This window comes from Sebastes fasciatus, chromosome 6 (genome assembly GCF_043250625.1).
Source record: "Sebastes fasciatus isolate fSebFas1 chromosome 6, fSebFas1.pri, whole genome shotgun sequence".
In the NCBI taxonomy this organism is placed as follows: Eukaryota; Metazoa; Chordata; class Actinopteri; order Perciformes; family Sebastidae; genus Sebastes; species Sebastes fasciatus.
Window position 1 is genome coordinate 15,856,941 of NC_133800.1, and position 24,814 is coordinate 15,881,754.

Below are 24,814 nucleotides of genomic sequence, written 5' to 3' on the forward strand. Positions count from 1 at the left end.
TACGAGACTAAAGTCATAACTTTACGAGAAAAAAAGTTGTAATATTACGAGAATAAAGTCATAACTTTACGAGAAAAAAATTAAATAACACGTAAAATTACTACTTTTTAATATCATGACTTTATTCTCATAATAATACGACTTTTTTCTCGTAAACCAATGACTTTATTCTCATAATATTATGACTTTATTCTCGAAATCTCAGATTTCTTTCTTTCTTTCCTCAATGTGGCCCTAATACTTCGTCGTACCATAGACCTACAACAATAATAAATAAAAATGAATAAGTAAACAAGAAACAGTTATTCATTTCCACTTTTAAAACGCCACAGGGAGCCACTGGAGAGGAGCTGCAGAGGAGCTGCAGAGCCGCAGGCTGCTGACCCCTGGCTGTGTTAGGCAGTGCCCGTGTTAAAGGAGGCGGAATGTGATGTGTACGTAGGCATCCTGCGAGGCATCCTGCGAGGCTACACTCGGGGCTTCAGCAGCCCAGCGGAGCCGAGGAGGAAATAACGAGCCCAGATATCAGCAGAGAGTTTAGCTGCGAGCTAACGGACGGGTTTGTTAGAGGTTACATATTATCACACAGAGCTGAATTAACTGCTTAACATCACAACCACTGTCCTCGTTTCGCTCGGACAAAGCATTGCGCGTGTTGTCTTGGTAGCTAAGGTTAAAGTTAAAGCTACATTGCCGCTACGTGGTGGCTGCTAACGAGGCATTTAATGCTAAGCTACCGCAGCTAGCAGCTACAACACAACACGGTGAACGTCCAGCTGGTTGAGGAGGATCAGGATGCTGGTTGACTGACGTTGACGGAGGAATCTCCTTGTTAATCTGCAGGCCATCGTTGTCAGCTAACATTAGATAGCTGTCTGGAAACACTGGGTGAGCAAACCGAGAGAAGAGCTGTCAATCACACTCACTAGCTCCCTGTAGCTATCTGTACCAGCTAACAGGGGCTCTGGTTATCCACAGGGCCACTTCTAAGTGATACAGCTACAAACATGCTTAAACATCTGTAAAGATCACCAAATCAGAGCATCAATCAAGCTGTTTTGTGTCTAATTAATAATAATCAAGGTTTATTTATTACATCTACTTTACCAGTTTTACAAGTGCAATTACCTCTGTTTACATTACATCTATTTTTATATTTTATACCTTTAGTGTAACACTTCTGCTTATATTTATTTATTACTTTACAAGTGCAATTACCTCTGTTTATATTACATCTATTTTTATATTTTATACCTCTAGTGTAACACTTATGCTTATATTTATTTATTACTTTACAAGTGCAATTACCTCTGTTTATATTACATCTATTTTTATATTTTATACCTTTAGTGTAACACTTCTGTTTATATTTATTTATTACATCTACTTTACCTGTTTTATTTGCTTTATAACTGTGTGTGTTTTACCTGTTATATGTTTTATCTGCCTCGTTTAGTCTTGTCAAGTATTTGTTTTAAAGCACTGACCAGAAGTGGCAACTTTGAATCTCGTTGTATTTAATACAAAGACAATAAAGCTTTCTATCTATCTATCTATCTATCTATCTATCTATCTATCTACACTTTTGTCCATAGGCTTCTGTAAAGCCATGGCAGATGAAAACACACAGTTCTGTGGCAATTGGTAAGTATGAATAAGGTATAAAACAATTTATCAGTCAATTTGATATGGTGGTGATTTTATAATGTCCTATTCCTTTTTTAGCAAACATGACATTCCAGACGCTAATTTCACCACCCATGAGATCCACTGCCGAAGAAACATCGCTCTGTGTGATGTGTGCCAGGAACCGGTGCCCAGGTCAGATCTGCAGGAGCACAAACAGCAGGAGCATACTCAGGTAAAAATCTGCACAGCAATATTGGAGACTTAAACAGTAGATGTATTCTGCTTTAAAGGGTAAAACATGTGTGTTATCTGCATAACCTGGAGCAGCTAATTAATATGTGTGAACATTAGTTAATCTGTTCTGCGAAGTGAACTTGTGTCTATTGTGATTGTTATGTCTCAGTTATTTGTCTTGAGCAAGTGTCCATGCGAAAATGGAGCAGGACAGGAAAACACTGGACTCTGCGGAGGGCAGGGCCGGCGCTAGCCCTTTTGGTGCCTTAAGCGAAATTCGGATTTTCGGAACTCCTGAGAACCCTAACCCTAGCCTCGTAACCGCAACACACATCAGACATAACAATGGTTTTAAAACAAAAAATAATTTCATTAATAACTGTTTTTATTATAATGTAAATAACCAAGTGGTCCCTGATAATGTTGGCTTAAGTGTTCAGTTTCACTACAATTTACACTTTTATTAACAAATAAGTGCGGCCGGGCAAATGTAAAAATGTGAGAAAGAGAATTACAGGGTTTTTTCTTTTTTCATGTGTTACCTCAATGCAGAAAAATGAGGGAGGACGCCCTGTGGAATTTTGTATTATTATTATTTTGGGTTTTTTTTAGAGGGCGACCAGTGCCCACCAGAAGGTGGCGCCCTAAGCCTATATGGCCTATGCCTTAAGCCGGCCCTGGTGGAGGGGACACATGTATGTTTGTATGTGTATGTGGAATATTTTGACTCTGCCCTGTAATAATTTACTTTATTAGGACACCTCATTGTGCTTTTTTGTTTATTGAACAGGCCATTTCTTTTTGCATAAAGTGCAAAATGCAGCCTCTGTGTCAATGGAAAATCCCGTCAGAGCGACCACACTCTGCACACAGTAACCTCTGATCCTCATTGCAAAGAAAACGGCTAACAAGAAAGCGATGTCAGACTGTTACTGGATTGCAACTTTAAAAGTATTTTCATGTTGATTTCAGATTACTTGCAAGTGTGGTTTGAAGATTGAGAAGAATCATTTTGCTGTTCACCAGGTATTTCTGAAGAACCTTTCTGTTTTTTCTCTATTCATCCTAGGGATGCACCGATACAGATCGGATATCAGGCCAATACCGGCTCAAATAGCTGGATTGGGTATCGGTGGCAATGGGTTCGATCTATTCAATTCAATTCAATTCTATGTCTATATACTATATACATTATAAACTGGAATTTCAATTCCTGTTTAAGTTTTGATCAATTTGTTGCTGCATTAAAAAGGTTTACACTTGAATTGTAATTCCTGTTCATTTTGAAGATTTTTTTACCAAGTTGCTGGAGTAAGATTTATTATTTTATTAATAATAAATAACATTTCAGTACATTTATATCTAAGTATTTATTTGTTACATTTTGTTTTACAAAGTTAGGAAAGCAATGTTTAAGGCAAGCCTGATGTTGCATTACACATAAAATAATGATCCCGGTCACTTCCACACAGTGAGGCATACAGTTTATTAATTTAACACTGGTATCGTATCGGTCGATACCCAAAGCTCAGGTATCGCTATCAGTATCAGGACTGAAAAAGTCGGATCGGTGCATCCCTAATTCATCTATCTTCATTAAATGCTCAAATTGTGTTTCCTCACGATTTTTGTGTCTTTCAGAGCTCTCAATGTTCTCAGCGGCTGGTCCCGTGCCAATACTGTGACTTGGAGATTGTTTTCAGTCACTCCAAAGAACATGAGGATTATTGCGGCACCCGTACCGAGCCCTGCTTACACTGCAAGTGCAATGTAATGTTGAGGGAACAAGCTGTGCATCCGGTCTTATGTGGAAGCCTCACACCGCCCCAAGAGAGGAACAACAGCCGGACAAGTCGCAGTCCAGTAGACCCACAGCCTCCAGGGGCATGGTTTGAGGCCCACTCCATCCGAAACCTCCTAAGAGCCCAAGAGAGAGGCCCAAAGAATAATAACATCAGTGCAGCAGAACAACAGGCCTTTCCTCGGCCATTTGATCCTAGAGAATATAACGCATCAAGGGGACCTCAAAGCCAAGCAGACTGGAAGAATACTGCCCCAAGAAATACATTTAGCCACCGTGAGTTTATCACTGACTTATCGATTGTTAAATTTCCTTTGTGGAAGAAAGTGCTCACCAGGCATAATTAATTTATTTGAATATTTAATTATGTACTGGCCAAAAATGTACCAGTGTAGCTTTAAAGGACTTTAAAAGCAATTTAAAGGTGCCCTGTGGAGCTTTCTTTTAAACAAACACAAATTATGTTTACATCAATTGTTTCCTACCAAAACACATTGTGTGTATTCATGAGGTGTAACATGAAAGACATGGCAATTGCATTTCCTTCCCCATAAAACATTTCTAAAGCTGATTTTAAATGAATCTTTAAGCGTGCACTGTTGCATGCATTGTTTACATACATCTTTTGTTGCTAGCCGTCTTCTTTACTGACTTCAAGGGCATGCTGCTATGCTTCTTTGCGAGTTACTGACACCAACTGTCAATCAGCGAAATGGCGTGAAACCAGCAGCAAGAATATGTATCGCGTCGATACCTTGAGTGTGCACGATGCAAACAAAACGGGGACACGCATGTAAAAACAGCTCCAAGTACTAGTAGTGGTCAACAGAGTACCTTTAAACTTCCAACTCTTCTGTAGTATCACAAAATTTCTTTATATCACAAATAAATCTTTATTCTGTTGAAAGTAACTCAACATTTGAGTCTGTAACACAAAATCTTTATAAAATAAGGTTTGCAGGCAGAGGACATGCAGTAGATGCCCCTATAAAAATATCTTATATCAGTATCAATTTAGAGAGACTTTGCAGGCTCAACATAAGGCAAGGTGGTCCCTAACAAAGAACACATTGCATATGTTGCTAGCCTTGATTGTGTGTATTCAAATGCAAATCAGGCAAAACTTAAAGATTTGCCTGATCAGCAAAAATGAACTTTTTATCACCAACATGGTAAAAATGAGTTTAACATTATGTCAAAAAAATAAATGGAACAAATCCTAAAACATTTAAATATAATGTTCTCTTACTACGGTGCTTATAGTTGCAGCTAAAATAGTTTTCTGAACTCACTAAAATATAATTTTTTTTTCTTGTAGTGTTGGGGCAGACTGATTTCCTGAATAGCAGCAGCAGCAGTAGTAGTGCGTGGCCACAGAGCGAGCTCTCACTGGGTGAGGATTCATCAGGCCTGGACTACATGTTGGCTCTCAGCCTGCAGAGTGATGGAGAGTCGGTTGCTGGAGGCGTAGAGGGAAACCTGTGGAGCGGTATCTGGGAACACAAGATCGGGAAGACGTCCAACACCTCTGTAAGCTCTCCACTCTCTCCGCCCAACAACAACTACCCAAACTTCACTACAAGCACAAGTGCGGTCCAGGAACTTGATCAAGCAGGTAAATTGGTGTTGATTAGAATACTTTTGTTATTCTTTTGTCAGTTTGTTAATGATTTTAAATTATTTTCACAGATACCATGCTGCCTTGTGAGTTTTGCGAAGAGCTGTTTCCTGAAGAGGACTTAATTTTGCATCAGGTTAGAGATGTGATTTTATTCTTTTGGTTACACTGTTGCTCAAGCAGTTGACTCTTAGAGTTAGTGTTTTGTGTTAGCCAGCTAAATAAGTACTCAGCCCGATATTGGCTGATATGAATTTAAATTTTAAAAAATTGACAAGGATCCCTTAAATTTGTGTCAAAGTGTAGGATTTGGCGACATCCAATTGTGTGGTTGCAGATTACGACCAACTGAGTACCCCTCCGATCACTCGTCCCTTTCCAAGACTGTGGTAACGTGAGCTGCGGAATGCAAAACCGTGGTAACGGCGTTTGCCTCACTCAGAGGCCATCCTTACCATAATAACTCTACTTTAGGAGTAACAGAAGTCAGACGGCAGCTGGCAGTGTCACGGTTTTGCACTCTGTGGCTCACGTTACCATAGTTTCACAAGCGTGTCGGAGAACTACGGTGGCCTTCAGGTAACATAAAACGTGAACCACTCTCTCTATATGAAGGGCTCATTCTAAGATAACAAAAACACAACTATTCTTATAGTTTCAGGTGAATATACACTAATGAAAACATAGTTATGAATATTGTATTCAATTTCTGCTAATATATCCCCCAAGATGTTACACACTGTTCCTTTAAATCGTGACTGAGGCATGGTGGGATCTAAACATACTAACAACATGCCTACAAACCAATCAGCTCTCTAGTAAAAGGGGTCACTGTGCTCACAGGATCCTGATATGGACAAAAACACTACATTCACAATAAATTGAGAGGTGGTCTAAAAAAGTCTGCCATGTGTCACATTTATAGACTTGTTGAATCTTGACTTTCAGCGATCATAAGGTTTCCTCTTCTTTTGCTGATTTTTATGGTCATCTGGACGTCATGTCCCCCATGCCTCCAAAGACTGTCGTGCTTCCAGCTGTCAGAAAACAAGATTTGCTTGTAGTGAGGGCAGCCCAGAAGCAGGGCTAAAGTATTGAACGTATTTGGATTGTACATTAAGTACTCTTTAATGCTCTTTTTTTCAATGCATGTATGAAGCACGATAAAAATGCTGCAGATTCATTAGCTTTTCTTTGTCAATATGATATTATCTGTCCATCATGTAGTTAACATTTTTAGCCAGGTAACAGATAACACCTTTGTTTTCTGCACTTAAGATCCTGTGATCAATAACCCACTAACATCTTAATCTAATGCTAGTTCTCCTTTGAGAATTCATGTCCCTATTCAAGTAAAATATATATATATATATATAATGTTGGAGGAAAAACTTGCCCAGCTGACACACTGTGCAACACATCTCCGGAGAAAAAGGAGAACGGACAGTTTTGTAATTCCAGGTCAGTGCATCATATCTGCATGCATGACGACACGACAGAAGCGAAAAATACAGCCAGAACCTGACTGACAGATATAACCAGCCTAACAGACCTTGTTCACTCTGGACTACTTGCTGGTGTTTTGCTCCACTTTCTGTTTTAAGTTACCTTACTGTTGCACAAACTTGCTGTGACCTACTTTCTTTGTCATGGTGCATTCTATATTTCTTGTGAAACCTGTCCACAGGCTGCCTCCCTTCCCACCAAGAGTCTGCGTTGTCAAATGGTTGAGAAATTAATCTGTGTATGCATAAATCTAATCAGTGCGAAATGCTCAGAACCAGCCAGATATCACATAGCATGCAAACATTTGCATACATCTCTTTATCTGTTTCAGACGGCTCACAGTCGAGTTACAGCCTTTACCTGTTTGAACAAGAGGCATCTCCATCTAGTTAGGCACATGATGACTTGATTTAGGCAGGTTTCACAGAGATTTCAATCTTGTTGAATACCTTTCTTCTCTTTGTTTCAGACTGGATGCAGCCCCGCCTCCGCCTTTGCGTCTTACAGCAAGCAGCCCATATCTCCACCTAAAGAGGACAGGATGGGCAGGAACGCTTCAGGGCTGATGCACAACGTCCCCGACACACTCGCTTCAAACATCCCCACTTTCCCTCGGTCAGTCTCCCCGGCCTCCTACAGTCCCCCAGCCAGTCCACTAGAGGGCGATGTGGTCATTCCATGTGAATTCTGTGGCGTTGCTCTGGAGGAGGCTGTCGTCTTTCACCATCAGGTATAGCCAGTCTTGAATTATTGACATATCACGAGTGACTGTTAAGGACTTCATTTTGTTGCCATTGAGGAAACAAAATTATTTTGACCTGTCCTTCTTAATTTTTTTTAAAAATCTTAAAAATCTGCCAGTGCTATTGGCAATATTGGCAACATAATTCAAATACGTCTTCCTATACAGAAGTCCACATTATGACCTGAACAACCTGCCTGTAAATATAGTTTTTGAATATGTGTTCATGAATGTTGAATATTAAAACACAAGAGTGGCAGAAAAAAAAGAAATAGACAGATTTGTAATTTCATAATGGTTAAAGGTTAATTAATGTGTGTTCTTATTTCTAGGACAAATGTGATATGCGTCCTCAGACTGCCCATCCACTGAATAATCTAACAAAAGCATCTGTCAAAAAACCAGTGAGCCCTGCTAAAGACGCCTTTGGTCAGATGTCTCCAGATTTTCAAATGAGAATGAAGCCCCAAGGTAATGTATAGAATTTATTTTATATATTACAAAAAAACTGATACAAATTTGATTCAGCATTCAGTTCAACGCCACCAACAAACTATGACATAGAAGTACAACATCTCTTCTGACAGTTTGTGTGGCTGTTTTCTTTGGAGGTTTTGTTGATGTGTGCAGGGTTTTCCTCTGGTCACTTTGTACATCTGTGTTTATTTACATATGTTGTGTGTCCTTTTCCACATATAGCTGACTTCTCGGAAGACTTTGGATTCGGCAGAGACGCACCCCCGGCAGTAAACCAAGGGGAATGGCAGCAGAGAGGCTACATTGGACGACCGAGTCAAAGAAAGACATCCAACTGTGATGCTTCTGTAAAGAACAGACCTCAGCAGGGCAGGGAAACAGAAGGGGCTCAGTCATCTTTCTGTGACACCGAGAAATCTGGTCCTGCACCTCTAAAGGGGTAAAAGCAATCATCAAGTCGTATGGAGACTCACTTTTGAATTTCATCCGAATTACTGTCGCTCTACATGACCAATTCAGAATTTCTTAACCAAATATCGTGGTAGAGTATGTTGTTAATGTTCTGATTTGAATGTGTTTGTCCATCAGAGTACTTCTACCAGAAAATAAAGAAGTGAGAGGGAACAGAAGAAATTCATTGACAAAGGTAAGTTACTTCTTTGTTTATATGTGGTTTGTACCTTAACTACACAGTATACAGTCTATACTGATGTACAATCATAAAGGTTTATAATATGGGGAAATAAGTGTTTTAATATGTGTTTTATTTATTTATGAGTAACGAACATGAGCAAAAAACAAATAAGGGATAATGTACAGCGAGCTGGTCATTGTTGTGAAATAAACACTGACAGGACAATGCGGACGCGAAGTGGAGGGGACTTGACTTGTACTGTCCTGAAGGGGTTTATTTCACAACAGTGACCCGCTAGCTGTACATTATCCCGCTTATTACACGGCTACTTACTTAAGAAATCAATAATTTGACACAGAAACTGGTCCACCAGAGGCCGACATCAGGAATGCGTCCATAGCAACGGCCTGTTATACATAGCAGCGGTCTGCTATAAAAAAATTACACACCATAGAACGCATTGATTGACCAAACAGAATCGAGTATTCAACAAAGCCGTGTAATAACGGTATATAAAATATATTCATACATTTAAATGAGGAATATAACTGTATTACTGTAATGTAAATATTTACGTTAATAGACTTGCTTCAGAGTGCTGCAGGGATAACATTTTGTTTTAAACCAACAAGGAAGTTAGCATCAAACTAAAAACCCATTGACTTCCAGACAAGGGAACCGGAAGTGATAAAACGCTGACTCATTTCCAGGTTTCAGGACTCATTCCTGCAGTACTCCACTGCCTGGTCATTTAGGGCAAAACCCCCGTGGAATAGAGCTAAAGCCAATATTTCTGTAACATTGTAGATGCTTGCTTCACAGAATAATTATCAACAGCATCACAGTGTAAAGTCTGCTTAACGGTGGATTTTCCCTTTAAGGCCACGCAACACATTTTTCTGTCTGTAAAAAGGATTTCCAATTGTATTTTTTTCCATTTGCAGTTGCCCAAGAAGCAGAATGAAGAGCAGCAGGAAGAGTGAGAGCAGAAAACGTGGAGAAATACAAAAACCAAATCTCCTACTCTGCTTTTCATTTATCTTCTTGCACACAATGAAACATATACCTATCTGATAAGTGCCTGTGTGAGTATTAGTTCAGTTCATATTTTAATGAGTTTTACTATTAAAGTCTAACTAATTTGGTTTATTAATGCATATTCCGCTTTATTTCAACATTTGTTTCAAATGTTTTTGTCTAACATCTAGCCTTAAGAGCTAAATTATAAGATGAAATTTATTTTGAACTGTACAAGTCGTGTCATGTCTCATTAGGAACCGTGAGAACATCAAACGCAGACACATGACTTTGTCGGTGTGCATTTGTCTGACTTAATCTTTACCTTGTTACTTCAGCCAAGGACATTTTGATTTCACCCGTTTGCCAGTTCTTTCGGGGTCTTTCACAGTGTTCCTGTTGGTTTCTGCATCTTTATGTAACCTAAAAGCACTTTGATAGATTATTTTGTTAAAAAAGGGCTTGAGGAACAGATTTGATAAATTTATGCATCTTTGACCACAAAAAAAACAAACTGTATAATTGAACATTTGTCTTTTTATACTGTTGAACATTTGTCTTTAATACTCTTCAGTAAAACTTTGATTTTTTTTTTTAATCATAACTATAGAATTATATATGTGGTGTTACGATGAGATGGCTTGTGAAGCAGTGTCTCCTGTCCAATCTTCTTTTAAGTCGTATGAGAAATGTTGTGTGCTGCTTCTCCGAATAAGATTTAAGATTGATAAGATGTATTTTGTGTGTAACATAGGGTCCACTTTAGCAATACATATAAGATAGGCAACCTTGTGCCACAGGTGGTTGAGCCCTTTTGACTAAAAACGCCAGAGCATTCTCCTGATTAACTTGTGATAATCAACCTCAACTAGTGAGGAGCAGATAATCGGTGAAATCTCCTGCTGTGGTGTTTGGTTGGACTCTAGGACTCACGGCACAGGGCTGACTATTCCTGTTTAAAAACAACTGTCTTGATGCTCTTTGTCTTGTGCGGCTATTAAATGTTTAATGACGACATTCACGGCTCCAGTTTGTATTCTGTCAGTGTTGTTTCATACCTCTTTATACGGGGCGCATAGCTCAGTGGGTAGAGTAGCCTTTAACCGCAAGGTTGGCGGTTCGATTCCCGGTTCCTACTGTGGACATGTCGAAGTGTCCTTGAGCGAGACACTTGAACCCTTGAATACCATAAAGTTTACGCTTACGTCAAGCTCACCTCAGTTTACCCGGCATGGTATCAAAGCTCTGCATAGAAGTAAGGCTTTTTTAATATGTAGTGCTCTTTGTGAGGGGTGAGAAATGCTGCAGAAGGAGATTTGATAACAATGCTGCTATTTTCAATGTATTTATTGTGACACTTTTTCAGTCACACTAGGATCAAGCATATGTTTGTTGTTATTACAACTTAAAATGACTGATTATGAAGAAGATTGGAAGAAACCTGAATCTTAATGAAGCATTAATCATACATAAAAAGCTCCTTTAAATATTTCGGACCACAAAGTTGTATTTCTGTTACTGCCAATGTCACATAATGAAGGGATGAGACATGACTTTGCATATTAAGGGTAGTACCCTAGATCCTAGTATTTAGTTTACTTCCAAAGGAAGAAATAAAGCAAGTCTCTTACATTTGTTCATTTATCACAAGGCCAAACTATTACAATGAGGGAATATGAGCAATACAGGAAATATGATGTAAGGCTGGAGAGAATTGTACCTGTTGTAACGTAAATACACTTGTCACGGGTCATTACAGGGAAAATCAACCTTAAAATACAATTCATGTATGATATTTATTGACTGAATCAGGGCCGTTTTTAAAGCTCTGGTAGTGTGTGTCATATTTATTGTTATTGAGGGATTTTTTTGCCTATAAATAGTTGTTGCCCTAAGAAAGGGAAATAGGGAAGTACAGGTAACATTGCATCGATGTATTTTAAAGTGGTGGGCATCTGACGTAGTCCATAAGATCATGTCTTCAAAACCATCAATGCAGTTGCCTTTGAGTCACCATAAAACAGCAAATGGGACCACTCTTGTCTTTATGATACTGCAGACAGGTTGGTAGCTACTGTTGACGATACTGAGGACAGTCAGGTCATGTCCTGTATTTTTCCTGGGAATTTACTTTCTACACTTTTAGGCCATTTCCAGTATTTTCACACTTAATATATTTAAATATGAATACTTTTAGGAGAATAAAATAAATAAAATATTCAGTATTTCTCCACCAGCAGTTCATTCCTGACCTCATGGGTTTGAAACAGCATTTAGACTTTCATATAAGGAGATAAAATGCTATTGCTTTGTTTTCCAGGTGAACAATTTCCTTATACAGTAGGGCTTCTTTCCTAGGACGTTTCCTGGAAAGAATCTGGTGCTAATTAGAGGGAAATTAGAGACGGAGTGATTTTCAGACAGCCATTTAGTTAGGTGTGTTGAGTTTATGCAGTTGTTCATTTCCAGACGAATTTCCTTAAAAAAAATATTTTTGTTAAAAAAAAAATAGTGGATACCTCTAACGATGAAAACTACTATATATAAGGAACGGGAATCGCAGAGCATTCTGGGGCACGCCGCCATTTTTGGAGGACAGCGTACGGAGCTACGGTAGACTATTATTATCTGTCACCGGTCTATTCATCTGTCATCTGTCAATCTGATGTCGTTCATCATCAGAAATGTATAAAGTATGTGCGAAAGACAAATGCCCACATAAGGCGAAGCTGACGGAGGCAAAGTGATGATATATTAAACATTTAAGTTAAAAGGACCTTGACAGCTCGCCACACATTACAGTCACTGATATGTTTTGGTGCTAGTGAACACCTGTCAGTAGTTGTTACTCTTTGGAGGCCAATGTCCAATGACATTAGGATCTACAAGACAAATGCCAACAACACAATCATCCGGACAAAGATCACCTAGCTAATGTTACGCTAACAGAATACTAACAAAACGTCCGTTAATACATTAATCTACCGGTATAATGCCGTCAGACAGTAGGCTATATAAACTAGAATTTGGCTTTTGAATCTTATTCATTGTGTAGTGTTTTGTGTTGGCTTTTGACACTTGGCAGTAAACAGCCAAGGGATGACACTCTTACCCTCCAAAAATGGCCGACTTGCTCGGTGATGTCACATTCCCATTCCCTACGAGGAAACGTAAACTACAGGATGTAAGAACATTGAATGTTTATTGCTTGATAAAAAAAAAAAACAATGTCTGATTTTATGAAAATGTTAAAGAGATTATAATTCCTTGTTTTGTTTCCACACACATTGGGCTTTAGGCTAATGGTACCTGTCCACAGGCTCCGTCCTTTCCCACGCTTCCCATTCATTGTCTATGTAAGCAGCTGTGCAATGCATTCTGGTAGCGTGGCGATGCGATTCGAGAAACGGAGCGTCACGACGCCCGCTCCTTATTTGCATAAAGTTGAGGGCTAGTCTGCTTTATGCAAATCACGGGCGTCCGACGCGACTCACCGCCTCTCGAAACTCCCGAGAATCAAATAAGAAATAAGAGAAGAAAGTTTCCAAACGAGCCTCCATACTGTTTCCGGTTTGAAAGCTGGGAGCAGCAGCCCACGGAGGGAAAGCGTTCTTCCAATCAGATGGGGACAGCCTTGTTTCTAGTGACAGCCCACCAAGTGTCCAATGCTGGGAAGCGTGGCGTCCCCTCGCGATAAAAAAAACACCCCTGTGGACACGTACCGTGACCCTCCAAAAATGTCCGACTTGCTCAGTGACATCACATTCCCATTCCCTATGAGGAAACGTTAACGTTAAAGTACATTGAATGTCTTGAATGTGTACATTGAACAATGTCTGATTTCATGAAAATGTTAAAGAGATTATAATTCCTTGTTTTTTTTGTTTCCACACATTTTGTGTCACTTTTGTGCAATGTAAATATTGCAAATATACTGTTACGGATATGAGCAATAACATATGCTGATCACTCTGTGCAATAATTATCTGATGCTGTGCAATAATTATATAATTATCTGACGGAAACTTTGTGCAATAATCTGGCAAAACTGTCATCTCATCAATATACATATTGTATTTTTATATTTTATATCGTATTCAATTCTTTCTTTAAATCTTTAAATCTTTAAATCTTTAAATCGCCTACAGGTGGTTCAAAATGCAGCTGCCAGGTTATTAACCAGAACTAGCCGTCGGTCTCACATCACCCCTGTTCTGGCATCCCTCCATTGGCTTCCTGTAAAATTCTGAATCAACTTTAAGATATTGCTAATTACATTTAAGGCACTGCATGACCTCGCCCCCATTTACATTGCTGATCTCCTTGTTCCATATTCGAACTGTCGAACACTTCGATCCTCTCATCTCGGCCTTTTATCCATCCCCCGCTCAAACTGCAAAACAAAAGGTGATCAGGCCTTTCCTGTTTTAACCTCAACTCTCTGGAATCACCTCCCCCGATCTATTAGAGCTGCTGAATCTCTGGACTGTTTTAAGCGGCTTCTAAAAACCCATCTCTATAGGCAAGCCTTTCTATAGGCCTCATCCACATGTGTGTTTGTTTGTTTTTGTTTGACCTGTTTCTCATTGTTTCTGTGTGTCATATTGTAATTTTTCCTTGTTTTCATCAGTGTTTGATGTTTCATTTATGTGTGAAGCACTTTGTAACGGTGTTTTTTAAAAGGTGCTATATAAATAAAGCTTTACTTACTTACTTACTTACTATTATCTTTTATATTTGTAATATTTATACTGCACTATCTCTTTTGTTTTATTGTATTATCTTTTCATTAGCACCTATGGGATTGTCATAATCTAATTTCGTTGTACCACACAATGACAGTAAAGGGCTTGAATCTTGAATCTTGAATTGGGCTTTAGGCTATAACAGTGGCACTAATGACCCTCCATACATGGACGCTGTTTCGCGTGTTCCCACAGAGCGGCGCGCTTTGAATGAACGCCGGGAGAAGCCGGCGTCAGAGAGGGGGGCGGGGTTACACCTTTCAGTGGGAATCCTCGGTTCAAAAAGCTTTTCGCGAGAGTGTAGGCTTGTTTCTGCTTTCAGTACGGACTCAAGAGACGACAAAAGAGGACCAAAAATATGCTCTCCATAAGCGGAACACGGGTTTATTTTCGTTGACGAAGTTTTTTAACTGCGCTGAAGATTGAAACAAATAAACCAAAAGAAAAAAAAACAGAAAAGCAGCAACAAGTCGTGCAGGTGGCAGAGCAGCAGAGCAACACGTTGACCAGGAACCAGATCACATCCAGACTCATCATCCAGACCTGCTCGTCTCACCTGAGCCCGACAAGAGAGATAAAGATGTCTGTGGAGAGTTACTCTGCTCTGGATGAGTCCTCTCTCAGAGCTCTGGTGAGTAGAGTAGAGGAGATGAAAGAGGACCACTGAGGTGACACTGTATCCATCAGGCAGGTACCAGTATCACTGGTACCTGCCTGATGGGGACAGATAGAGGGTTAAGATTAATATATAATATATATGTATATGTATGTGTGTATATATGTATGTATGTATGTATGTATATATATATACATATATATATATATGTATATATATATATATACATACATATATATGTATATATATATATATATGTATGTATATATATATATATATATATATATATATATACATATATGTAATGATACATATGTAAATGTATCATTACTGTTACTGATAGGCAACACAACAGCTTGATTCAATGGCAGCCAACATGTTTAACCATAATAATACTATTTTAATACATTTTTGGCAATCTATTTCCTTTGATAATTCATACATGTGTATATATATATATTAATATAGCATTCAGCAGTCAGTGATGTTTATAGGCATTATCTATAGTTTGCATACATCATTGTATAAGGGAAAGTAATGTAAATGTGTCATTACTCTTACTGATACTGCAGTGCAACACAACAGCTGGATTCAATGGCAGCCAACATGTTTAACCATAATAATACTATTTTAATACATTTTGGGCAATCTATTTCCTTTGATAATTCATACATGTCAGTTATATATCATAATCCTGACAGGTGGTCTTCTGCACACATTGTGTGCTTCTTGTTGCTCTGTGTGATTAATTGTTTAAGACACTTTTATAGGATTTTTTGAGTGTTGACTGTTGATCAGACAGAACAAGACATTTTGAAGAATTTTTTCTTTTTATTATTCCTTTTTTCCCCCCAAACATAGCATAACAAACATAACAAAACATAACACCGGTGCCATAATAAAAAAAATGATATCTTACATTTAATATGTACATACATAAATACACACATACACATCGCCTCCCACTCCCACACAGAGACAGGACCAGCCTTCTTCCCACCCCTAGAGGTAAAGTTACAGAAAAAATAACATAAAGATCATTTTTAAAATAATTAATTAGTTAGTTAGAATTAAAAGTAATAAGTACTACAGTAGTATTGTTCATGGTACTAAGATAGAAACCGTAAATAAATAAATATAGAGAAAAAAAAAAAAAAGAAAACGGCACGTAGAAAATAATTAATAATTAAGTAAATACACTAGACAGGTTAAGAAGATTCTATATAAGTGGTCCATGGATCCCATATCCTATAGAAAAGCTGTGGGCTACCTCTTATCTTATAGACATTTGAGGAATTTTGATATTTATAATTGTCACCATTATTTTGACATTTCATAGAATAAACAATCAATGAATAGAGAAAAAAATAATAAATAGATTAAAGGATAATGAAATAATTGTTAGTTGCAGATGTGATGAGGTGAGTGGTGAATGTCAGTGTGTTATCATTGCAGCTGTCGGTCAAACAAGAGACTTGTTTGGTGGTTTTGTGAGTGTAAACTAGAAATAAAACTATGAGTTGATGAAATTGCCAACAATTTTGATAATCACTTAACCGTTTAAGTCATTTATCAAGCAGAAATGCCAGACGCTCCTTCCAACCTCTCAAATGTGAGGATTTGTTGTTTTTCTCTGTTTTATATCATTTTAAATTTAAAATCTTTAGAATTATGGGCTGGTGATTGGAAAAAACAACAACACTGGACTCAGACACTTGCTAAACGATGAATCTATTGATCAAATAAATAACGATTGATCTATGAAGAAAGTAATAGTTAGTGGTAGCCAGATCTGACTCTAGTAAACATTGATGTATGATGACACACATCAGTCATATCTCAATATCCAAATAGTTAAAGTAACTTGCACGTGATTCATAAGGATATATTATGTCTTGGTCGTTATTGAAGTAGACATTATGTCACAAGTGTTAGCTTCAAAATCAGTATTGATAAAGTAAACATGTAAAAACAGAATACATTCTGGTTCACCGCCATATTAGTCATCAGGTCCTAATAATTTCCCGAGGCGGAATAAGGCGAGACATCTGTCTGACTGTCATATATCATCACACCTGTAACACCGACACATTTACAAGGACGCGTGAGTCAGCCTGCTCCTGTTTAGACATAGTTACTCTGGGTTTGTCTGAATCACAGCTACACATCCGCAACAGAAACAACAGTGCAACACCGTCCTTTAGTGTGGTTTCATAATGACTAATGAATATGTAATGACCAGGAAGTTTGTGTCATTAAAGTAGGAGCGGTGTTGTTGAACTGTCAGATTAAACTACAGTATTTAATTAATTATTATCAACTCCAGTTGCTTTCCCAAGACTGTGCCCTTTAAGGAGAGGCCATCTCAGAAAAACATTTCGTTCTTATAGATCAGTAAACCCGACAAGAAAAGGCTGTTTACTCTGGAACAAGGCGGAGTTTAAATGTAATGCTTTGTTGACCTGCTGCCTCAGACTATTTATCCATTATTTCCCCAAAGTCTGGGATCGTCTGGCCAAGAGCTTTCTTATCATAAATCACCTAATGGCCAGACTTTTATCACAAGTGACATTATTATAATAGTGGGAGAATTGAGGAAATAATATTTTCCTTCAGCAGGATGATTAACTTTGGAGTATTGGTTGCTTTGATCAGGGAATTTATGAGTTTATTTATAAAGGAACAAAGCAGGAAATAGTGAGTTGAAATGAATATAAAAGGAAGAAAGACTCAAAATGGTCATTACTGATTTTGGCATTGGAACGAGTGAGGACAATCTCAAGCTCTAGTAATTTTTCATGGTTACTCAGACATCATATCTAAACACGACCACCAAATGTGGTCGCAAAATAACAAAGGGTTTTTAGTATTACAAGCCCTGTTCACATCATTTGAGCTAACTGTGAGGGCCAGCTTTAGCAAAAGATGTTCTGTACCAAATTTGGTGATGATTGCTAAAAACTTGTCAGAGGAGTAGGACAAAAAAATTGTGGAAAATCAGTCCAGACGCAAATGGGCGTGACTTATATAGATAGATTCGTCAGGAACATGGATGTATTAAAGAGAACTGGATACAGCGTTGGAGGCGGGCTCCCGTTCATTCCTATGAGAGTTCTTTAGTGGCGCATGAAGCAAAATGGCTCGACTGCCGAGTGATAAAGTACCCGGATCATCCGGTGATCTTCTGCATCCATTGGGCCCATAGAGCAGGCACAGTGGCGTTTCCTCTAACTCCGCCTCCCAGGTGTTCGTACTGGGTAGTTGATTTACCTAAAAAAAAAAAGAAGAAATCAGCTGATTTACAGACGTCTCTTTTTAAATGTAAGTCTATGGGAAAATGTCTTTTTGGGACTAATGACATCACGTGATGGACATGGAAGTTTTAGTACCGCCTTTTGGCCACTACAAAAATTTGCTTCAAAGTCCGATGCTCTTCCTGGGGGCTTGGTCGGGACCAACAAGATCCAGAAAAAAATTATTTTGTTTCTGAGAGTTACGGTTCATAAGTTAGAGGCCAAATCATAAAGTTCGCTGTTATAGCACCACTATCTGGTCGAATTGCAACACAATTGCTCCCTTGGGTCCCCAGCAATACAGCTGCCAAGTGTGAAGTGGATCGGATGAGCGGTTCTTGAGATATGCGACGGACACACAGACAGACAGATTCCTCGCTTTATAGTTCGATTGAGCTTCAGATTGACAGATGCATGTGAGTCAGAGGACTTCCTTCACTGGCTCTTTATCTCAGTAGTATTTTATTTCTGATAAAATGATTAGACAAAAAACAAGCTTTTGTCTGAATCTTCCCGTGTGGCTTGTGTCCTCGCTGTAAAAATGCCAGCATTGTCTAGAGAGACCTGCAGCAGCAGAAAAAAACACTAGATCTCTTCTTAGTGCCGGATTCATGGAGCCGAGCATCCTCCCCACAGCTTCCCTCCTTCACATGTGACCACCAGCTAGAAGGTCACTGAGATCCCACATTTTCACTGATGAGTGTCAGCATTTTCCACAGTGGACTCAAAGGAAACAAACTCTGATTAAACTTGTTGCTCAGATGAGAATGTGATGGGATTTAAACTCAGCTCCACAGAGACATGAGTGGAGCCTTTTGTGTTTAGTTTTTTATTAAACCTAACACCCTATTCTGTGGTGTTTTTATATTGTTGAGGAGTTTGTAAATTAAGACAAGCCTCTAGTAAAAGATGATGGACATTCAGACATAATTAAACTGGCGGTAGAACCGGTCGGGTGGAGGAGCTTCTGTTAAACAACAGACGGATAACAAACACAAACTCCAGGCCTGCGTTGCACTTAATGAACTAAACAGTCAGAAGGTCATATGGCGGCCTCTCTAACGCCACTAATCCCTTCTCTACACTTCTATTCAAAGCCCTGGCTGCTTTTTATATTGCTCATTTAATCCCCTCCATGGCAACGAGGAAAAGCATTTTTCTTTTCTCTTGGCCGCCACAATTATTTACATATCCACAAAAATAATCAGTTGGTGTCCCAGTTTTCTGTCGGAGAGGATGTTTGTTGCGGGTCGTCTGTCTGAATGGTGGACACAAAAAGACAAAAGCTGCTGAGGCCAGTCGGAAAAAACAGCTCTTTCCAACCAAACCACTGTCACTTAAAAACAGATTTTATCGGCTGATTGCCAGCTCAGATTATCGGTTGTTACAGCTCTGAATCTGCTGTGTGGCAATAGATTCCTGTGTGCATGTGACAAACCTGCAGGACGAGCCATGTCTACAGGTGTTGTTGTGGCACCTGTGCACCTGCCAACGTAAGCTAAAAATAAGGTTTGACTCAAGCATCTGTCAGATCTCCCTTCTAATTATCCCTGAACCTCCTCTAACTGCTCTGCATCACTGGAAGAATGCAGGGAAAGTCAAAATGTGACATCTTCCGAGCTCACAAATGTCAATATATGCATGAAATATGATTTGTCTTTTATGTTTTTTGGTCTGCTCATGCTCAAGTCTGCCTTTTCATTTTTTAATGGACATGCCCACTTGGAGACATTTCCGTTCAGTGGCGCCTGCTGGGCTGATTTCACATGCTGGATGTCTCCCATAATGATTTGTAACTCATTTTGCCAGCCATGTGACTGTCCTTTCTCCCCGGTGAGCAAGAAGTATTCACACATGTTTAAAATAGGGTGATTTCTCTCTGTGGTCCGGCCTCGGTGACATATGGGACCCCTGGGCCTCCGTTTTATGGCTCTCTGGGCCCTTTGTGCGTTGACAGGAGCTTGACGTTTCCAGGCGGAGAGGAAGAATGGGTTTGCTTTGTGGCTCCCAGGTTTCGCCTCACCCCCCGGAGACGTGGTCCAAAATGTCAGACTCATCAAATAAATCGGAAAAATGATGGTGGATTATATAACTGTCGTCTGGAACATGTTCGGATAAACAGTAGTTATGCAGTTTTTTTTATATTGTCACTTACACTTGAAGCAAATGTCATCAGGGGCTGTATGTTTTAAAATGTCTTCGCTCCTCATTTTTTTAATTGGCAACTATTATGATAATGGAATAATTGCTTTAGTCATTTTTTAGCCCAAACTTTGCTGGCTTCAGCTTCTCAAATGTGAAGATTTGAGGCTTCTCTTCGTCATACATCATAGTAAAATGTATTTGTTTTGGACAGTTTGTCAGACACATCAGAACATAATACATTATCTTAAATTGTAACAGCCCCAAAAGTAAAATATCAAGAGAGTCTTAAACTGCAGGAGCATTATACTGCAAGGCTTAACCTCAACAATCATGAAAACCATTTTTCTGCCTTCAAAGAGGCTGCAGAGTGTTTCGGATACAAGCTGTTGCATGCAGGAGATCTTCCTTTGAATACAGCTCCCCCGCTCTTTGTTCCACACACTCTTAAAAAGAAAAGAGCCTGAAGTGTTTTATGCTCCTGACCATTGATAACACCTGCTGCTTCTGGGTCTATGCTGGCAGTTGGTGAACGTAACCGCCTTTGACCTCAGTGGATGTTTGTTTGAGTGTTTCTTCCTCCTGAAGAACTACAAGCACAGCGTTGAAAGTGCACACCTGATTTTTTTTCTGCTGAGCCTGTCCTCATTCTCACAGGTATTTTTACGGCCTTCACGTTTCCTGTATGATTTAGTTTCAAAGGTGTCAGCGAGGAGGTTGCGAAGAAACCGGCTGTGAACAGTTCAACATTCAGGAAAGTTTTGCTTCCAAACAGACAGTATGAGTTATCTACACTGCTGCAGTGACTGTAATGAGTTTAGTCACAGCCTGCTGACTTCCGCGTCTGACAGTGGATATCTAAATACACGGCCAGGGAGCAGAGAGATAAGAAGTCACTTGTTTGTTTGATTAAACAGGAAACTTTTGTTACTGGATACTGCTATAAATAGCCAACCATGTTTGGCTCTGAAAGGATGAGAAAAGAAAAGCAGTGAACTTTGAGATGATGAGCATATGAAAGTCTATTTTTGGTCTGTGGCCTTTAAGCAGTTTGTTGCTCAGGAACAATAACTCTTAGTAAGTAGAGTTCAGATGTATTTCAGCAAACATTTACTCCACGTTTAAAGTTTAACTAGAGTTCAGTGTGTCGCATATCCTTTATTAAAGAGGATTTGTCAGTTTTAAATGTAAGCTGGCATTTGAATATGAGGAGCAGTATTTCATTAATAAGTGGGATACCAGGCGCTGTTTTGTCATTTTAAAAAGTCCTTTAAGAATAATGTGACAATTAAACACTTAGTATAACAAACAAACCTCACAGAAGTTGATACAGCCTGTGCCAGCGCGGTAATGTGATTTACATTGTTATAGTAAATGAATTAACAGTTTCATGACTGTGTATGAGTGTTTCAAGTTGTAAACAATATATATTACTTCTTATGCTCCTTGTCTATGAATTATGCAGTCCTGTAGTGAGGGAACACATTGAAAATATCATAACTAATTCTCTATAATTGAACAAATGTGTTAACACCCCCTCAGGCCAATGAGATGCTTAATTCCCTGCAGTTTTATGGAAATCAGTCATTGGCAATCAAACACATTGTGCATCAATACGATGACTTCCAAAGTTAGCGCCCCCTATAGGTCGCTCACTATCATTTTAATGATGCTTAGAAATTGTGCAGTGTTTACATCCATTTTTTGCTAGCTTGCAATCTTCTTCATTGACTTTGTTGCCACATTTCTACGTTTCTTGGCACTTTACCACCTCCAACTGTCGATCAGCGGACAAGCGTGAAACCAGATGCAGGATGTGAATCGCATCGCCCCGTGCACTGTGTCGCCGTTGGAGTGCATGATACAAACCAGTGAGCTACCTCCGTTTCTGTAGGGGAGCCAATGCAGAAGTGCCTTAAACTTGCATTCTTTCTAATATCCAGCAGGGGGCGACTCCTCTGGTTGCAAAAAGAAGTTTGATTGTATACAAGTCTATGAGAATATGAGCCTACTTCTCACTTGATTTATTACCTCAGTAAATATTGTAAACATGAGTTTATGGTCTCAATCGCTAGTTTCAAGTCTTCTTCAATACAGCATGATGTTCATTTAGTAAATTATGGTCCCATTTAGAGTCAATAGACCATAAAGCAGGGGATGCTTTAGGGCGTGGCTATCTTGTAATTGACAGGTCACTACAACGGCGTTGTCCGGTCTGGGAGTTGTCCATGTTTCCGTCTTGCAACTTTAATCCTTTCACAGTGTGTTTTCAGTTCATGAAAGTTAATTGTAACATTTTTCGTCGCCTAAAAATGTCTTATTCAGCGTTCGGTTGTACTTAGCTCCGCCCTCTTGTGTCACTTCTGGTTGCAAAAAACAAGATGGCGACGGACAAAATGCCAAACTCAAGGCTTCAGAACGGCAGTCCTCAAACCAATGGGTGACGTCACTGTGACTACGTCCACTTCTTATATAGTCTATGCATTGCCCCTGTGCATGTGTATCAGCGTTGGTGTGCATGATGCAAACCAAAAGAGGACCCACTGGTAAAACATTGCTCCATAGCGCGACTAGTGGTCAAAACCTCCACAGGGTACTCTTTGAAAGTTTAGTCAAAACATAGTCAGTGATGAGCTGCAGAACCAACCTGTGGTTACTGAGGGTGGCCAAAGAGTTACAGCTTGACAAATGGAGGGGTGAACCAATTTTCGTAAGCATCAGATATGAGACAGACTCAGCTGTCAGAGCTGCTCTGGTATTTTCGTTGGTGTGGTAAGTGATCCAGCAGAGAGGGTTTCTGTCACTGAGCTCCATCTGTCTGGGTCATCATTGTGCCAAATGGAAAAGGTCTGGATAAGGGAACGAAGGTGGTCTCCTTCACTACCACCAGGCGTCTCTGGCTAGGAAGATCCCTGCTAGAGTTTGGATGCTTTAGGCGCTGAGAGGTTTTTAGTGTGTGACAAACACCCCGAGCTGCTGTTTAGCCTGTTTTCCAGGTGTTTTAGACTCAGAGGAAACACTTTCCAGATGTGTACAATCTGCTTTGTGGCTGCTGTTTCAGTCCATGCTTAATCTATTATATCCCAATAAGAGCATGACTTTTATCACTCATTAAATTTAGGATTTAAAGATCCAAATGGAAGATACTGTGTTTCATTTGTGCAAAATGATAGCACTTAAACCAGAACCTTGGTTAATGCCCACTTTAGATGACATGAGGACACTGTTTGTTTCAGGGGAACAGAACATTGTGACTCATGTAATTGGAGAGATGCTATTAAAATGCCTTTGACGTTCAGCACCCATTTGTTTTGCCCAAACACAGACTCTCACTCGTAAGGTGCCATAGCAGGGCTTCGGTACAGTTTGAGCAGTCTTTGGTTTTTTATTGGAATAAAGGTGTGGCTCTGTTTTATAGAGAAATACAGGAAACTGCATGCAGCCCTCTGCAGGATCAGAAATGTTTTAAGTTTTCTGCCAAGTCACATACTGAATTAAACCAGTAGAAAAAGCTACCTGTATCCCATTTCACAAGCTTAGGAAAGGATGGTGCTTTTAAAATAAAACAGATGAAAAAGAAGATAGAGAGAAATGTAGAAACGCTGTGGTTTTCTATATTGACTCCCTCAGGAAAGAGCCATTTCCTGAGATCTACTAGAAATCATCCAGCGGATGTTGATGTTTTGCTTTCTAGACCACTGTTGTTAATGTTGTGGCATTCTTGAGATAATAACAGCTGATCTGTTAAATTTGGTTTGGTTTTGTCTGTCTGTCAGTGTGCGACTCTCACTCCCGTTGTTATAGGTATGCTGGAGTTTCAGAGTCAGGTTGGCTGGCGCTCATGGATCTATTAGAACAAACTGTTTGTGCTCTGCAGCCTCCCTCCGTTTCCTCCTATGGGACACCGCTCTCACCTCCTGGCTCTTCTTTCCTCATCAAACCAAAAGAGCTTTGGTTTTTACCGTTGACGTCCCATATTTGGAGAAGACTCATCCTGCACTAGCTCTTGCCTTGACCAGGGTCAGCTCACAGGACAAGGCCAGCTGAAGTGCAGGATCCAATGTTGTCTTCATCTCTTTATTTAGGAAGGCTCTTTCCTGCTGGAATCTGTCAAACTGTATCAGATCTTCTGCTTATGAGCACCGAGATACTAACAAACTGTGGACGGCTCCCTTCCTCTGCGGGTTTCCTATGATTAGGTATGATGAGTTGTGAAGAAAAAAGATCCTTCTTTGGGGGGGAAATTGGTGTGATTTTGGAGCAAGCTCAACTTGGAGAACCAATGCACCAATTGCAAAACAAAAAACGTGCATAAAAATGTCAAACAAACTCAATTTGACCCAAAATCACAGAGTGAAAC

At 39.4% G+C, this 24,814-nt stretch overlaps 2 protein-coding genes and 1 long non-coding RNA gene across 7 annotated transcripts in view; 2 read left to right on the forward strand and 1 right to left on the reverse strand.

The window, feature by feature from the left end:
- The first annotated feature begins 337 nt into the window (after positions 1–337).
- Positions 338–10,675, forward strand: trafd1 (TRAF-type zinc finger domain containing 1). Its single transcript, XM_074637921.1, has 12 exons — positions 338–888; positions 1,596–1,644; positions 1,726–1,861; positions 2,836–2,889; positions 3,505–3,940; positions 4,983–5,279; positions 5,354–5,418; positions 7,258–7,518; positions 7,863–8,001; positions 8,230–8,446; positions 8,596–8,653; positions 9,586–10,675. The coding sequence occupies exons 2-12, from the start codon at positions 1,610–1,612 to the stop codon at positions 9,622–9,624; spliced, it is 1,737 nt and encodes a 578-aa protein (XP_074494022.1). The 5' UTR covers positions 338–888; positions 1,596–1,609; the 3' UTR covers positions 9,625–10,675.
- A 3,143-nt stretch (positions 10,676–13,818) lies between these two features.
- The window catches only part of LOC141769156 (uncharacterized), a 130,017-nt gene continuing 119,021 nt past the window's right edge, over positions 13,819–24,814 (reverse strand). The window contains exon 3 of the long non-coding RNA XR_012594269.1: positions 13,819–13,894. This is a non-coding gene — a long non-coding RNA (uncharacterized LOC141769156). The remainder of the gene's footprint in view (positions 13,895–24,814) is intronic.
- The window catches only part of smtnb (smoothelin b), a 53,188-nt gene continuing 43,067 nt past the window's right edge, over positions 14,694–24,814 (forward strand). For all 5 annotated transcript variants that reach the window (XR_012594267.1, XM_074637923.1, XM_074637922.1 and 2 more), the window contains exon 1: positions 14,694–15,034. Coding sequence is in view for 4 of the 5 variants with exons in the window: in XM_074637923.1 (XP_074494024.1) it covers positions 14,984–15,034 (51 nt within the window). In the remaining variant the exon portion in view is untranslated. The remainder of the gene's footprint in view (positions 15,035–24,814) is intronic.

Excerpts from the sequence above, each read along its gene's own strand:
- trafd1 (XM_074637921.1), top strand. The coding sequence starts at position 1,610 with ATGGCAGATGAAAACACACAGTTCTGTGGCAATTG. Across the intron at positions 1,862-2,835 it reads AACAGCAGGAGCATACTCAG|ATTACTTGCAAGTGTGGTTT; the intron begins GTAAAAATCTGC and ends TGTTGATTTCAG. Across the intron at positions 8,447-8,595 it reads GGTCCTGCACCTCTAAAGGG|AGTACTTCTACCAGAAAATA; the intron begins GTAAAAGCAATC and ends TTTGTCCATCAG.